This window comes from Eschrichtius robustus, chromosome 13 (assembly GCF_028021215.1).
Source record: "Eschrichtius robustus isolate mEscRob2 chromosome 13, mEscRob2.pri, whole genome shotgun sequence".
Lineage (NCBI taxonomy): Eukaryota > Metazoa > Chordata > Mammalia > Artiodactyla > Eschrichtiidae > Eschrichtius > Eschrichtius robustus.
The window spans coordinates 99,446,300-99,460,399 of record NC_090836.1 but is presented as its reverse complement, the minus strand read 5'-3'; the positions used below and the strand labels follow the sequence as shown (position 1 = coordinate 99,460,399).

General features: G+C 40.8%; 1 protein-coding gene and 1 pseudogene across 1 annotated transcript in view; both read right to left on the bottom strand.

Annotated features, from left to right (window-relative positions):
• The window catches only part of XRCC6 (X-ray repair cross complementing 6), a 28,787-nt gene extending 14,694 nt beyond the window's left edge, over positions 1-14,093 (bottom strand). The window contains exons 1-7 of the mRNA XM_068561543.1: positions 14,018-14,093; positions 12,772-12,858; positions 10,440-10,552; positions 5,981-6,119; positions 5,472-5,726; positions 4,420-4,603; positions 116-302 (exon numbers count right to left, since the gene is read on the bottom strand). Coding sequence (XP_068417644.1) covers positions 116-302; positions 4,420-4,603; positions 5,472-5,726; positions 5,981-6,119; positions 10,440-10,552; positions 12,772-12,850 — 957 coding nt within the window. The 5' untranslated portion in view covers positions 12,851-12,858; positions 14,018-14,093. The remainder of the gene's footprint in view (positions 1-115; positions 303-4,419; positions 4,604-5,471; positions 5,727-5,980; positions 6,120-10,439; positions 10,553-12,771; positions 12,859-14,017) is intronic.
• On the bottom strand, positions 12,947-13,919 carry LOC137775346 (small ribosomal subunit protein uS12-like; annotated as a pseudogene).
• Positions 14,094-14,100: the final 7 nt, after the last annotated feature.

Here is a 14,100-nt window from a genome sequence, read left to right as displayed (position 1 = left end):
GCTTGGCTAGAAAGATGCGTACATGAAAGTTATTTAACTAGTTAGGCTGATCATGTCTCCCCCTCCCTGTTAACTCTTCAACAGGACAAAATTCAGTAAGAAGGCAGAGACCTACCTGGGACCTCTTGGTGTCGCTAGGCAAAAGCAAACTGCCTGTATTTACATTAAATGTCCGGGTCTTGGTTTTCACTGGTTCATTTGTTTCCCGATAAAGCCTCACTGGAGAAGGTTTGAGAGCCTTCTGGAACATATTATAAATGCCAACAGTGAGCGCTACATCTTTGTCGAGCTTAAGCTTCAACCTGAAGGAGAGAAAATTTTTTTAATTTGGACAGAAAGAGTATATTTTCCTATCTAAAATTCATTCATGGCACCCAAGCCCTGATTTGTTTTATTCTCTCCAATAACCTAAGCTTTTCGAATACAAATATAAAGCTTTTTAATAATACAGTGGAGTTTGCTGTAATACATCTCAGGGTCTACATTGCAAAAAATTAGTCTCAGAATGTATTGTTAACTCCTTAAAATAATGATAAAGGATGTACCGTAATAAAAATAATGATTTTTTAAATTGAGCCTAGCAATTTATCAAATCACTTTACAGTTATTCTCTCATTTAATCATTATAATAATCCTATAAGTACTATATTATCTGCTGCTTCTGCTTGTCTAGCATACCTTCCCTCTTATTTTAACAATGAAACCCCAATTTTTCTTAGGGAACCACCCTTCCCCCACTGCAGTTTTGGGAAAATGTTCATCCAGGTGCTGTGCTTTACCCTGACCAAGAGATGGGCACATCTGGCCCAGGCTCAAGCCATCAGACTTATTCTCCTGAGAGTCTGGGTCTTAAACAGTGACCAAGAAAGGACACGGTTGGAGGGGATGCTTGCTGACAGTGGTACCCCAAAGACACTGTCAATAATTCTTATTTTCTAGATTCCTGGTGCCACCCTGGTTCCTATACTACCCACCCTGTTCAGGATTTTGTTTTAATATGCTGAAATTAGTCAAGGGTCAGTTTCTGTTACTTGCTACCCAATAACCTTGTTGTTGTCATTTTTACAGATGTAAACACTGAAGCTCAGGGATGTTATCTAACTTGCCCAAAGACATACAACTAATGAAAACTGGTATTCAAATTCACGTATGTCTGATTCAAAGCTCAGGTACTTTTCCATTATAACATATTGCTCCAGAGTATTTATATCAACATCTTAAGCAGCAATAGGACCTCTTGAAAATGTGTTCTATAATAAAGACAACATGCAAAAATATTTACAATACAATACTGTGGGGAAAAAAGGCAGAACAGAAAAATAACCTGTGCTACACATTCTCTTCAAGCACACACGGAACATTCTCTAGGACAGACCATATACTGAGACACAAGACAAGTCTAAATGCATCTAAAAAAACTGAAATTGGAAATTCCCTGGTGGTCCAGTGGTTAGGACTCTGCGCTTCCACTGCAGGGGACACAGGTCAATCCCTGGTCAGGGAACTAAGATCTCACATGCTGTGCAGCACAGCCAAAAAAAAAAAAAGAAAAAAAGTTTTTCTATCATACAAAATATGTTCTTTACCCAAAATGGAACTAAGTTAGAGATCCACAACAGAGAGAAATCTGGGAAAACCTCAAATATTTGGAAAGTAAACAATACAATTCTAAATAACCCAGGAGGTCAAAGGAGAAATCACAAGGGAAATTTAAAATGATTTTGAACTGAATGAAAGTGAAAACAGAACATATCAAAAGGTATAGGATGCAGCTAAATCAGTGCTCAGAGGGAAATTTATAGCTTTAAACACCTTTATCCCAAAAGAAGAAAAGTCTTAAATTAATAACCCAATCTTCACTGTTGTGGAATGTTTAGCAGTATTTACTTTAAAGAAGAGAACATGTTTAAACAAGTTATAGCTAGTTCAAAGGTATATTGGTTCACAGAGTAGAAAGAACATTGGTTTGGGACAGAGCCCTGACTAGAAATTTTAGGTTCCTGGAGCAAGCACCTGGTAGGTATGGTACAATTTGGTAATGTATGATGTGCCCCAGAGATGAGTATTAGTAACAGATGGGCATTAGTAATAACACCACCCATTTGATGGCTTCCTACTTTAAATTATTCTGGCTTACTAGGTGTTAAACACAGTTGTCTAAAGGCTGCTGAAAGAGAGCTGACAATAAATGTAACCAATTTAAAAACTGCACAGTCTGCAAAAGTAGTTTTTAAAAATTGTTGTGCCCTCTAAATTTTAGTATCCTGGGAAAAAGCACTGGTCAATGTGGTCTACTCTGGCCTCAGGCTTCAAGAGACCTTGGTTCTATTTCTGAACCAAAAGAGCAAAGAGCAAATCAGTTAGTCCCCCCACCCCATATTAAATGTTCACATTTATAAACTAAGGTACCTTTCGACCTTGAAAATGTCATAACTCTAAGTTAAAACAGAGTTATAAAAAAAAAAAAAAAAAAAAACAAGAGTTATAGTATAACATCATGTGGTTTATGTCATACCAAGGAAAGGAAAATGTGAAAGCCCACAGCACAAAACAAGCTGCTTATGTTTAACTTCATCTGAAATGATTTAAGGTTAATAAACGTTACTAATGGGTAGGTTTCAACCCAACTCAAAGCACTGTTTTTACAGATTAAATGAGGTAATTATGTTAACAAAGAACTTAGGACATACAGATGAACCAGTTTGCAGGGCAGAAATAGAGACACAGGGCTTCCCTGGTGGCACAGTGGTTAAGAATCCGCCTGCCAGTGCAGGGGACACGGGTTCAAGCCCTGGTCCGGGAAGATCCCACGTGCCGCGGAGCAACTAAGCCCGTGCGCCACAGCTACTGGGCCTGCGCTCTAGAACCTGCGAGCCACAACTACTGGGCCCACGTGCTGCAACTACTGAAGCCTGCCCACCCTAGAGCCCGTGCTCTGCAACAAGAGAAGCCACCTCAACGAGAAGCCCACGCACCGCAACGCCCCGCGCGCAGCAAGAAAGATCCAACACAGCCAAAAATAAATAAATAAATTTATAAAAAAAAAAAAGAAAGAAAGAAATAGAGACACAGGTGTAGAGAACAAACGTATGGACACCAAGGGGGGAAAGTGGCAGGGGTGGGAGTGGTGGTGTGATGAATTGGGAGATTGGGATTGACATATATACATTAATATGTATAAAATGGATAACTAATAAGAACCTGCAGTATAAAAAATAAATAAAATTCTAAAATTCAAAAGAAAAAGAAAAAAAGAACTTAGGACAGTGCCTGGCACACAATAATTATGCAATAAAATAATTATATTATTTTATTATAGCAAGAATAAGTGTAATAATTTTCTAAGCCTTAGGCAATTAATTCTCAAACAGCTCCAATTTATTATTATTACTACCAAGTATCCTATAATGACTCTTTCACAAAATAGTAAGAATAGCTAACGCTTACAATTACTATGTTATTCCATTTAATCATCACAGCAGCCCTATAATGAGGGACCATTTTTCCTCCCATTTTACTGAGGCTCAGAGAAGTTACATGATTTACCCCAGGTCACACAGCAGAGGACTAGAATCCAAGCCAATCTGACTCTAGAACCTACTTTTAACCACCATTTTATCCCCCCTGCCACTCCCACCAATATGTGTAGATTTCCAAGTTGTAGTAGTAACAATATTCCACTATTTCAGGAAGGACAAAAGGTGACAGGGTGATTGTTTGAGGAAAGAGAAATAGTTCCTGGGAGGAAAAGGAGAACAATGACAAAACTATAACTGTAGCAATGAGCTGCTTCATGGTTTCCTTAAAATATTTAATTTCATGGGTTTTCCAGGAGAATTGTCAGTAATCTCTTGAAAACAGCTCAAAAACTACCAATGGTCTTATTCCTCTATACTGAGGAAACTAGTCTAAAATGAAAGTCTGATGCTCTTTAGGAAGAAACACTGAGGCGGCCTTAGGATTCTAATGTCAAAGGTCTCTAAAGGAAGATAATCCAACCACCTGGTTCTTATTGGTCTCAAGTTTATAAGAAATTAGAATAACACAATTTTAACAACAATGATAATAACTAACATTTATTGAGTTTTTGCTCTATACCAGGTACTGTCATTATCCCCAATTTACAGAGGAGAAGAAAACAGACAATGTCCTAGTGAGGGCAACTGAGGATACCGTTAGGCCACAACTGTTTACCCCAAAGGAGTGGAGAGCTGTTTTATTTTGGAGAAACAGCATACCAGCTCTTTCTAGAGAAAGAGAAGCAAATAGCTTGTGCTATCCTGAAATAAAGCAAGTTTTTTAGAGGAACAGTGAGGCAGTGGTACAGCCCAGAGTTAAGGAGCCAGGGAGGTCAAAGCCATGCACGGCTTTTGATCAGTTAGGGGCCTTGTGGGCAGCTGACCCAGGCTTAGTGCCTACCTGTGGAGCACACGCTTCCTGGTCTCCTTGGCGCGAACCTTCCTCAACAGGTCTTTAAGCTTGCTCGACTCCTCAAAGTGAACCCCTATGTCCTCATCCTCTGCTATGCTGATAATATCTCTGTAGAACAAGGATATGTCAAAGCCCCCACGTTTCTTTAGGTGCAACAAGTCAAGGAAGATACCTGGAGCGAGGATAGACAAAAGTGAGGGGAAACAATTTCCAGCAAGGGAGAATTTTTTTCAGTTAAGTTTAAATATGTTGTTAAAAGCTCCCAAAGAACTAGATTGATTATAAATATTTTCAGGACTTAGAGAAAGTGGTTAAGGGGATCAGCTGCTCTAATGACTTCAGACAACTTATTCAAATAACCACCATTTGTGGTGGTGTTAAAGTCAAGAAAAGCTCCCTCTGGTAGAGCCCTTCAGACAACTAATGGCCTGGTCATTTTCACTGGGAATATTACATAGGGGTCTCCCCCAGCTTCAATTTATTGTTTCATTTTACTCTGAAGGGTGAAAAGCAACTATTTGACATCAGCTATAAAGAAGCAAAAAAAATTAAGTGCCAAGTTAAAAGAACAGGGGCAGGGGTGGCTTCCCTGGTGGTGCAGTGGTTAAGAATCCGCCTGCCAATGCAGGGGACACGGGTTCAAGCCCTGGTCCGGGAAGAACTCACATGCCACGGAGCAACTAAGCCCGTGTGCCACAACTACTGAGCCTGCGCTCTACAGCCCACAAGCTACAACTACTGAGCCCACGTGCCACAACTACTGAAGCCTGCGCGCCTGAAGCCCATGCTCTGCAGCAAGGGAAGCCACGACAATGAGAAGCCCACGCACAGCAACAAAGACCCAACACAGCCATAAAATAAATAAATAAATAAATAAATAAATAAATAAATAAATAAATAAATAAATAAATAAATTTATAAAAAGACTCCTCGATTCCATTGCAGGGGGCATGGGTCCAATCCCTGGTCGCGGAACTAAGATCCCACAAGCCGCACAATGCGGCCAAAGAAATAAAATAAAAGAACAGGGGAATGCCGACCTGTGTCACGGAGATCCCCAGCTTTGGTCCTGGCCCTGCTGGCTTTGGCACTGTCATTGCCGTGGGGGTCATCTTCATTGGTGAAAAGCATGATCCTCTTATGGCTCATCTTGAACTGGACATCGCTAAAGAGGTTGGCACAGACCCACAGTACTTCACTTAGGGAGTAGTCAGATCCATGGCCAATTAGGTCTTGGAAATGTTTCTTCCCCTCCTGTCCCTTAAAGTGGTCAAGCTCTAGCACTCGTTTAGCACCTGATCAGAGACAGGGAGTCAAATGGGCAGAAAAGTCGGAACAGCGTCAGTGTTTTACAAGACTAACAGAAGCTCTTTCTCACCCGGAGCTGTTTAACCCACATAACAAAAGTCTACACCCCAGTAAGAACCCCCTTGTGCAGGAAAGCATACCCCTAGTCAAGATGTTATCTGCTTCCTTCTCCGCATCCCTCTTTGTGCACGTTAGTGACCTTCTCATCTAAGGGAAAAGCTGATCTTAGAATACTACTGACCTGGATTATCCAATTCCTGCAAGACGTAAATATTTTTGAAATTCACTGAATTTTTGTCCTTCTTGGTACCATAGAACACCACTGCCAAGAGATCTCGATCACTGCTTATGATCTTACTGGTGTATACACTCCGGATACACTGAAAAAATAAACATAAAATTTCAATTAATATTTAACTACGTACCACTAAACTTAAGCTCCACAGGTGCCTGACACATAGTAGGGCACTCAATATATATTTGCTGAATTTGTACATGGCATTAGAGTAAGGTGTGACCCCTACCTTCAGGAAACTCATAATCCAGTGAGGGTGATGGTCATTTATATTATGTATAACACAAAGCAAAGTGTGGTTAAGTATACAACAGACATATAAGCAGTCCCTACCATAAGAAATCAGAGAATTCAAAACATGTATATACTCAGGAAGGAAACTCTGCTATAGGGAAATAAAAATAAATAAAAGCCCAGCACTAGAATCGGAAAACTTGGATTTGAGTCCCAATGATGTCACTTACTTAATTGGCTGAGTTTGAACAGGCCATTTGATCATTCCTCAAGTAGCTTTTTTTTTTTTTTTTTTAATGTGGACCATTTTTAAAGTCTTTATTGAATTTTTTACAATATTACTTCTGTTTATGTTTTGGTTTTTTGGCCCCAAAGCATGTGAGATCTTAGCTCTCTGACCAGGGATCAAACCCGCTCCCCCTGCGTTGGAAGGCAAAGTCTTAACCACTGGACCGCCAGGGAAGTCTCTTTTCCTCAAGTAGTTTGATACCAAGAAACAAAATTTACATATATAAAATAATTACATATATAAAAGGTTTACGTGAATGTTAGTATATGTGACATTAATAAATAATGGAAAATAAATCTATACCTACTAAAAGCAACTTTTGAAATAAAATTTGCCTAATTACACAATTAAAGACATCAGTATTCCAGGAAATATAAACTAAAGCCATATCCAGTAAATCAGTGTCTCATAAGTGGTCAGTCCTGGTGGCCTATAATTCTGGGGGTACTGACAAAATTAAGTTTCTGATTCTGCAAAGCTGAGGAATAAACCAACCATGGTGACCCCCCTCCGTATCCTGCTTGAGACTCTACCTGGCCTTCCTCCATAGCAATTCTCTCCTTAAATGCAGAACTTATGGTATGTCTAGTCATTGACAGTTATCTTCATGGCAAGTATGTATTTATTTTTCATATTTATTTATTCATTTGGCTACGCCTGGCGGGATCTTTAGTTGCGGCATGTGAGATCTTAGTTGTAGCATGCAGGATCTAGTTCCCTGACCAGGGATCAAACCCATGCCCCCTGCAGTGGAAGTCTTAACCACTGGACTGCCAGGGAAGTCCCAGTGAGGGCTTCTTTAGGTTCTACTATTAACCGCCCCCCACCCACCCACACACACACAAACTAAAATAGAATTTTAGAAAATGTTTTTTCATTGCTCCTTATCAAATACATTATGTTCATCAGTGAATGTTTCACTTATTCACTACATAATACTACAGTTGCTTCTGGGTTCTCTAGGCGTTAGCATTTCATGAACCCTTTCAAATTACATGCAGAACTGTATCTTTTTTGGGGAGAGGGTACATAGCCTTCATCACATCTTCAAAGAGGTCCATGATCCAAAAAAGGTTAAAGCAGTGCTCCTCAAAGAGTGATCTCCAAACAACATCAGCGTCACCTGGGAGCTCTACTGGAAATGCAAATTCTTGGTCCCTCCTCTAGACCTATAGAATCAGAAATTCTGACTGCAGGGTAAGGCCCTGCAATCTGTGACAACAGCCCTGCAGGTGATTCTGATGTAGGTTAAAGTTTGCAAGCCACTGCTTTAAAGTTAAGAATTGTTTTATTAATTCTTTTTTTAGATGCAAGATATTCTGACTTGTCAATTACAAGAATTGTTTGTGTACAAATTAGGACATGAGAAGCTTCTGTTTGGTTCCAAACTCCAAAAATATGAGAAATGAGATGTACAATAAATCCTTAAAAATTCTTCTCTAGGCTTCCCTGGTGGCGCAGTGGTTGAGAATCTGCCTGCCAATGCAGGGGACATGGGTTCGAGCCCTGGTCTGGGAAGATCCCACATGCCGCGGAGCAACTGGGCCCATGAGCCACAACTACTGAGCCTGAGCGTCTGGAGCCTCTGCTCCGCAACAAGAGAGGCCGCGATAGTGAGAGGCCCGCGTGCCGCGATGAAGAGTGGCCCCCACTTGCCGCAACTGGAGAAAGCCCTCGCACAGAAACGAAGACCCAACACAGCCAAAAATAAAAATAATAAATAAATAATAAATAAAAAATTTAAAAAAACAAAAACAAAAATTCTTCTCTATGAAGAAATAGTAATCTTTTTAATTGAGGTGAAATTCAATTAACAAAATTAACCATTTAAAGTGAACAATTCAGTGTTCAATTTAGTACATTCACAATGTTGTGCAACCACCACTTCTATCTAGTTCCCAAACATTTTTATCATCCCAAAAGCAAACCTCATACCAATTAAGCAGTTGCTCCCTCCCCTGCAGCCCCTGGTAACCACCAATCTGCATTCTCTATGGATTATCTATTCTATACTTCATATAAATGTAATCATACAGCATGTGACCTTTTGCCTGGCTTCTTTCACTTAATGTAATGTTTTCAAGGTTCACCTTGTAGCATGTATCACTACTTCATTCCTTTTTATGACTAATATTCTACTGTATATATAAACATTTTGTATACCTACTCAAAAAGTTTTAGAATGAGATGGGGTGGTGATTATTGCATGACGTGAATGACTAAATATCTTAAAACTGTATACTTTAAAATAGTTAATTTTATGTTATGTGAATTACACCTCAATTTAAAAAATAAAAATATTTAATCCTCATAACAATTTGACAAAGTAGGTACTATTATTTTATTTTTTATTTTTAATAAATTTATTTATTCATTTATTTATTTTTGGCTGCACTGGGTCTTCGTTGCTGCATGCGGGCTTTCTCTAGTTGCAGCAAGCAGGGGCTACTCTCCGTTGCGGTGTACAGGCTTCTCACTGCGGTGGCTTCTCCTGTTGCGCAGCACAGGCTCTAGGTGCGCGAGCGTCAGTAGTTGTGGCATACAGGCTTCAGTAGTTGTGGCTCGTGGGCTCTAGAATGCAGGCTCGGTAGTTGTGGCGCACGGGCTTAGTTGCTCCGCGGCATGTGGGATCTTCCCGGACCAGGGCTCGAACCTGTGTCCCCTGCATTGGCAGGTGGATTCTTAACCACTGTGCCACAAGGGAAGCCCAAAGTAGGTACTATTATTATCTCCATTTTACAGATGAGAAAACATATCAAGAGCTTCAGCAACTTTTCCAATATCATACAGTTTGTAAGTGGCAGAATCAAGATTTGAGTAGCTGTTTTTTATTTAATTGGGTAAACACCTAGGAGGGGAACTGCTGGCTCATATAATAAGTCTACGTTTAACTCTTTGAGGAACTGCCAAACTGTTTTCCACAGCAGCTGATCCATTTCACATTCCCACCGACAATGTATGAGGGTTCCAATTTCTCTACATCCTTGCCAACCCTTCTTACTGTCCCCTTTTTTTTTTTTTTTAAATTACAGCAGTCCTAGTGGGTGGGTATGATACCTCATTGTGGTTCTGATTTGCATTTCTCTAATACCTAAAGATATTGAGCAGCTTTTCATGTGCTTTTGGCCATTTGTACATCTTTAGAGAAATGTATATTCAAGTCTTGTGCCCATTTTTAAATTGGGTTGTCTTTTTGTTGTAATAATCTTTTTCAACCACAGGTAATACTCAACTTCCAAATAATCACTTACAAAAGGACTCATCTCCACACCATAATAGCTGGAACTTCTTTCCTTCCTTTATACTGACAACTCTATAGAAAGAGGAGCCCACTTCTGCTACCAGGGCTAACACAGAAGGTGGGAGCAACATAGTCCCAGGGTCGGAAGTTCAAACCCAAAATAAAATGGGCCTGTTCTCCAACACTGCTACTCTTTTTTTTTTTTAAAGTTTGTTTGTTTGTTTGTTTGTTTGTTTATTTATTTATGGCTGTGTTGGGTCTTTGTTGCTGCGTGTGAGCTTTCTCTAATTGCAGCAAGCGGGGGCTACTCTTCTTTGCGGTGCGCGGGCTTCTCATTGCAGTGGCTTCTCTTGTTGCAGAGCACGGGCTCTAGGCACACAGGCTTCAGTAGTTGTGGCACGCGGGCTCAGCAGCTGTGGCTCGTGGGCTCTAAAGCACAGGCTCAGTAGCTGTGGCGCACGGGCCTAGTTGCTCCGTGGCATGTGGGATCTTCCTGGACCAGGGATTGAACCCGTGTCCCCTGCATTGGCAGGCGGATTCTTAACCACTGCGCCACCAGGGAAATCCCCATATTTTTTAAAGTGGTGTTGATACTTTTTGTTGTTTGTTTGTTTGTTTAATGAAATGAAAGGTAGTCTTACCTGGATGCTCATGTCAAAAGGAGTCAACTCATCTTCATCCTGAGTTTCAAACATGGCCTCGGAAGCATCAATCAAAAAAATCAAACTATCTCTTCCTGAATATTTATAATCTCCTATGGGGAAAAAAACAGAAGGAAATGTTTGCCCTTGTTTCATATTTATCATGTTTATTATTCATATAAAACAAACAGAGGGACTTCCCTGGTGGTGCAGTGGTTAAGACTCGCACTCCCAATGCAGGGGGCTAGGGTTTGACCTCTGGTCAGGGAACCAGATCCCACACGCATGCCGCAACCAAGAGTTCACATGCCACAACTAAGGAGCTGGTGAACCGCAACTAAGGAGTCTGCCTGCTGCAACTAAGACCCGGGACAACCAAAATTAATTAATTAATTAATTAAATTTAATAAATCTTCCGTCATAAACATATCAAAAAAAAAAACCCCAAAACTTCTAAGAAATAGAATTAAAATAAAATAAAATAAAACAAATAAAATAAAATAAAACAAATAGAGAAAAGCCCATTAAGCAAAATTATAATCTGAGGAATTCCCTAAGGTGAACACCCTTAGGGAAATCCTTGGTGGGCCAGTGGTTAGGACTCCACGCTTTCACTGCCAAGGGCACGGGTTCAATCGCTGGTCAGGGAACTAAGATCCCGCAAGCCACAAGCTGTGCAGTGCAGCCAAAAAAAAAAGAAAAAAAGTGAACACCCTTAAAACCACCATGCACATCAGGCAATTGAATCTTGCCAGTCACCCCAGAAGCCCTCTCCAGGTCGCCTCCCAATTTTAACACCCACCTTCCTCCCAAGAGTAACCACCATCCTGACTTTTGGTAATCACTTCATTTTTTTCTTTATAATCATCCAAGCCAACATTCCTAAACACTGGCTTTGACTTTTAAAAAAAAAAAGTTTTAAGGCCTCTTATAATCTGTAGATACCCCCTCTGTCTTTTGTCTCATAAGTTTTCCACCTTCTGGATTTTGCTGACTGCATTCTTTTGGTGTAGATTAACATAGTCCTCTGTCTCTTCTACTAAGGACCTAGAGAGGCTTCATCGGATTTCGGTTTGTTTGTTTTTTTCCTGGCATGATTACATTATAGGTGATGTTGAGTTTTTCATAAAAAGGCATATAATGTCTGGTTGTCTCCCTTTTTGACGATGCTGCTTCCGAATGCAATAAATTTAATTACCCATCTTTTCTGAAGCAACACAGCAGTACGTGTCACGAGCCTTAAACAAAAATTCTACCTTGAGCCAGTGAATTCTACTTCTTAGGAATCTATCTTAAGAAAATAAAATATGGAAAAACCCTATGCAAAAATTTCCACAATGTTGTTTATTAAAGTAAGAAACTGAAAACTAAAATGTCCAACAGAAGGTAGACTGAACAAATTATAGCATATTTAAAATGATTTATAGAGGCTATATTTGCAGTTACATGGAAAGATATATCTATAATACAATAAGGAAAAAAGGCAGAACACAAAACTATGTATATATGTTTAAAATTCTTTTTGAAGATGTAAATTTTGAAAATGTAAATTAAAATGGAAAAAATATATGCACTATGATTACAACCATATAAAAAATCAGATACAAACAAAAACAAACTATATATAGTTACGAAATATAAAGAATGAAAGATATATGAAGGAAATATGCAAAATGCCAAAATGCTAGTAGTGGTTGTGTTAGGGTGGTAGATTACATAGATTACAGAATTCTGTTTTATTTTTTATATTTCCTGTATTTCTCACTTCTAATAAATAAAAACACTTAAAAAATTTCTACCCAGAACTTAAATTAACCAGTATGTAGAGTACAGGCACCCCTTATTTCTCTTCCTTTGTCCTATGTGTTACTGTGTTGTCTGAACATATACTCTCAAACCTGCAGGCTAGGTGAGGGAATGACTCTTGTAACTGTGCTGCTAATGTATACTCTTTGGTTGCTGCAGTTATTGAAGGGTGAAAGCATTTTTACACTGAGGTCCGAGAATGAGGAAAACTACTTTCCTGGGTGAGGAAGGGTCTTACCTGAGCCACCTAAGGTGACAAAGGATACCAATGTTCAGGGTCATTTATTGGAGATCAATCTACCAGTGCCCAGCAAAAGTTTAAGGCTAGGAATGTTCCATAGACTAGAGTAGGACCTGAATAAAAGAGCCTAGGGTAGCTCTGCAAAGTTCAAAGGGAGAAAAGTATTGGAGATTCTCTGGGGAGAGAAGCGTGGGCCACAAGACAGCAAAGATCACCCAGCAGAGATAGGTAGGGAAAGTCTTTCTTCCACACACACAAGGGTACATGTTAATGAAAGTCACTTACCACCTGCTTCAAGGCCCTCCTCTTGATCTTCTTCTTCCTCATCACCCTGATTTTTGTAATAAGACTCCCACCCTGACATGTTGGTTACTGCTCACAAGATGAAAGAAAGTGGAGATCAGTAACAACCAAATTTAAATCTAAAAGTTATCGACCCCTAGGCTTCTTTGAGTTCTGTCCTAAAAGCTACATGTTACTCCTGAGGAACGTGGATGCTGGATCCTGCTGCCTGGAGAGCTTGGTAATTGAGATGCAAGGTAAAGGGGCATGGGGATCATTCCTGAAATAGCCTCACCTTAGCTATCCCTTAAGGACAATTCAGGGCTGGTGGCCCGGAATGACCTCTCTGACGGGTGTGCTGGGGCAGCCTGACCTGGAGGTCCAGTCCCGCCTCCGGCATCATCTGGCATATGAAAATTTATTACTATCGTGCTTTCATCATCAAAACTCATGATCTTGGTCTTTCCTTCTTGCCTCTGTATAAGGCCAAAAGAGAGACACTGGCTACTCTGACAACCTTAAAGCAGACTCCAGGAACGTCACCAACAGCATGACCTTTGCGACCAAATCCAGAAACCAGAACTTCATCATTTTCCTCAATAAAATTCAAACAACCATCATTGGGTACAAAGGCTGTGATTTTTTTGCCATTCTTGATTAGCTGAACCCTGACACACTTCCTGATGGCAGAATTTGGCTGTTTGGCCCCTACTTTTTCAAGCACAATTCCCTTGGCATGAGAAGCACCTCCAAAAGGGTTGGCCTTCAGGGCTGTGCCCAAATGGGCTTTTTTGTACTGTTTATCATGTCACTTCTGGTCTCGTCGGCGGCTACGGAGCTTCCTGGCAGTACGAAGACCGCGACACTTGCCCATCCTGCCTGCGCCATGGGCCTGACTGAGCGAAAGAGCTCCGGCATCATCTGGACTTGAGAGATTCCCGGTCCAGTGTACTGCGTCCTTTAGCAGACCCACTTGTCCTCATCCCGCCCCCAAATCTCCCCCAACTCCTCAGCCAGCTATGCCCAGTGGGGTCTCAAACGCAGGCGGGCCTCCAAGGCCGGGTGCGCCTCCCCTCGGAGGAAGGAACGGGGATCAGAGGCTGTCTCCACCCCTCGGGTCCGCACTCTTCTGCCTGACGCTGCCCCACGATGAGGCTACGGGGACGCGCAAGACTGAGTGGGCAAAGTAAAATGAAGCCAGCCCTGGCAGAGAGCAACAAACACAAAACTCAGCCCCCTTCCTACCTACCTTGAGCGAAATGAAGAGATCAATTTGGGCAAAAGGCGGGGCGCCGCACGCGCGCTAGCTCCGGTTCCCGCTCCCAATCAACG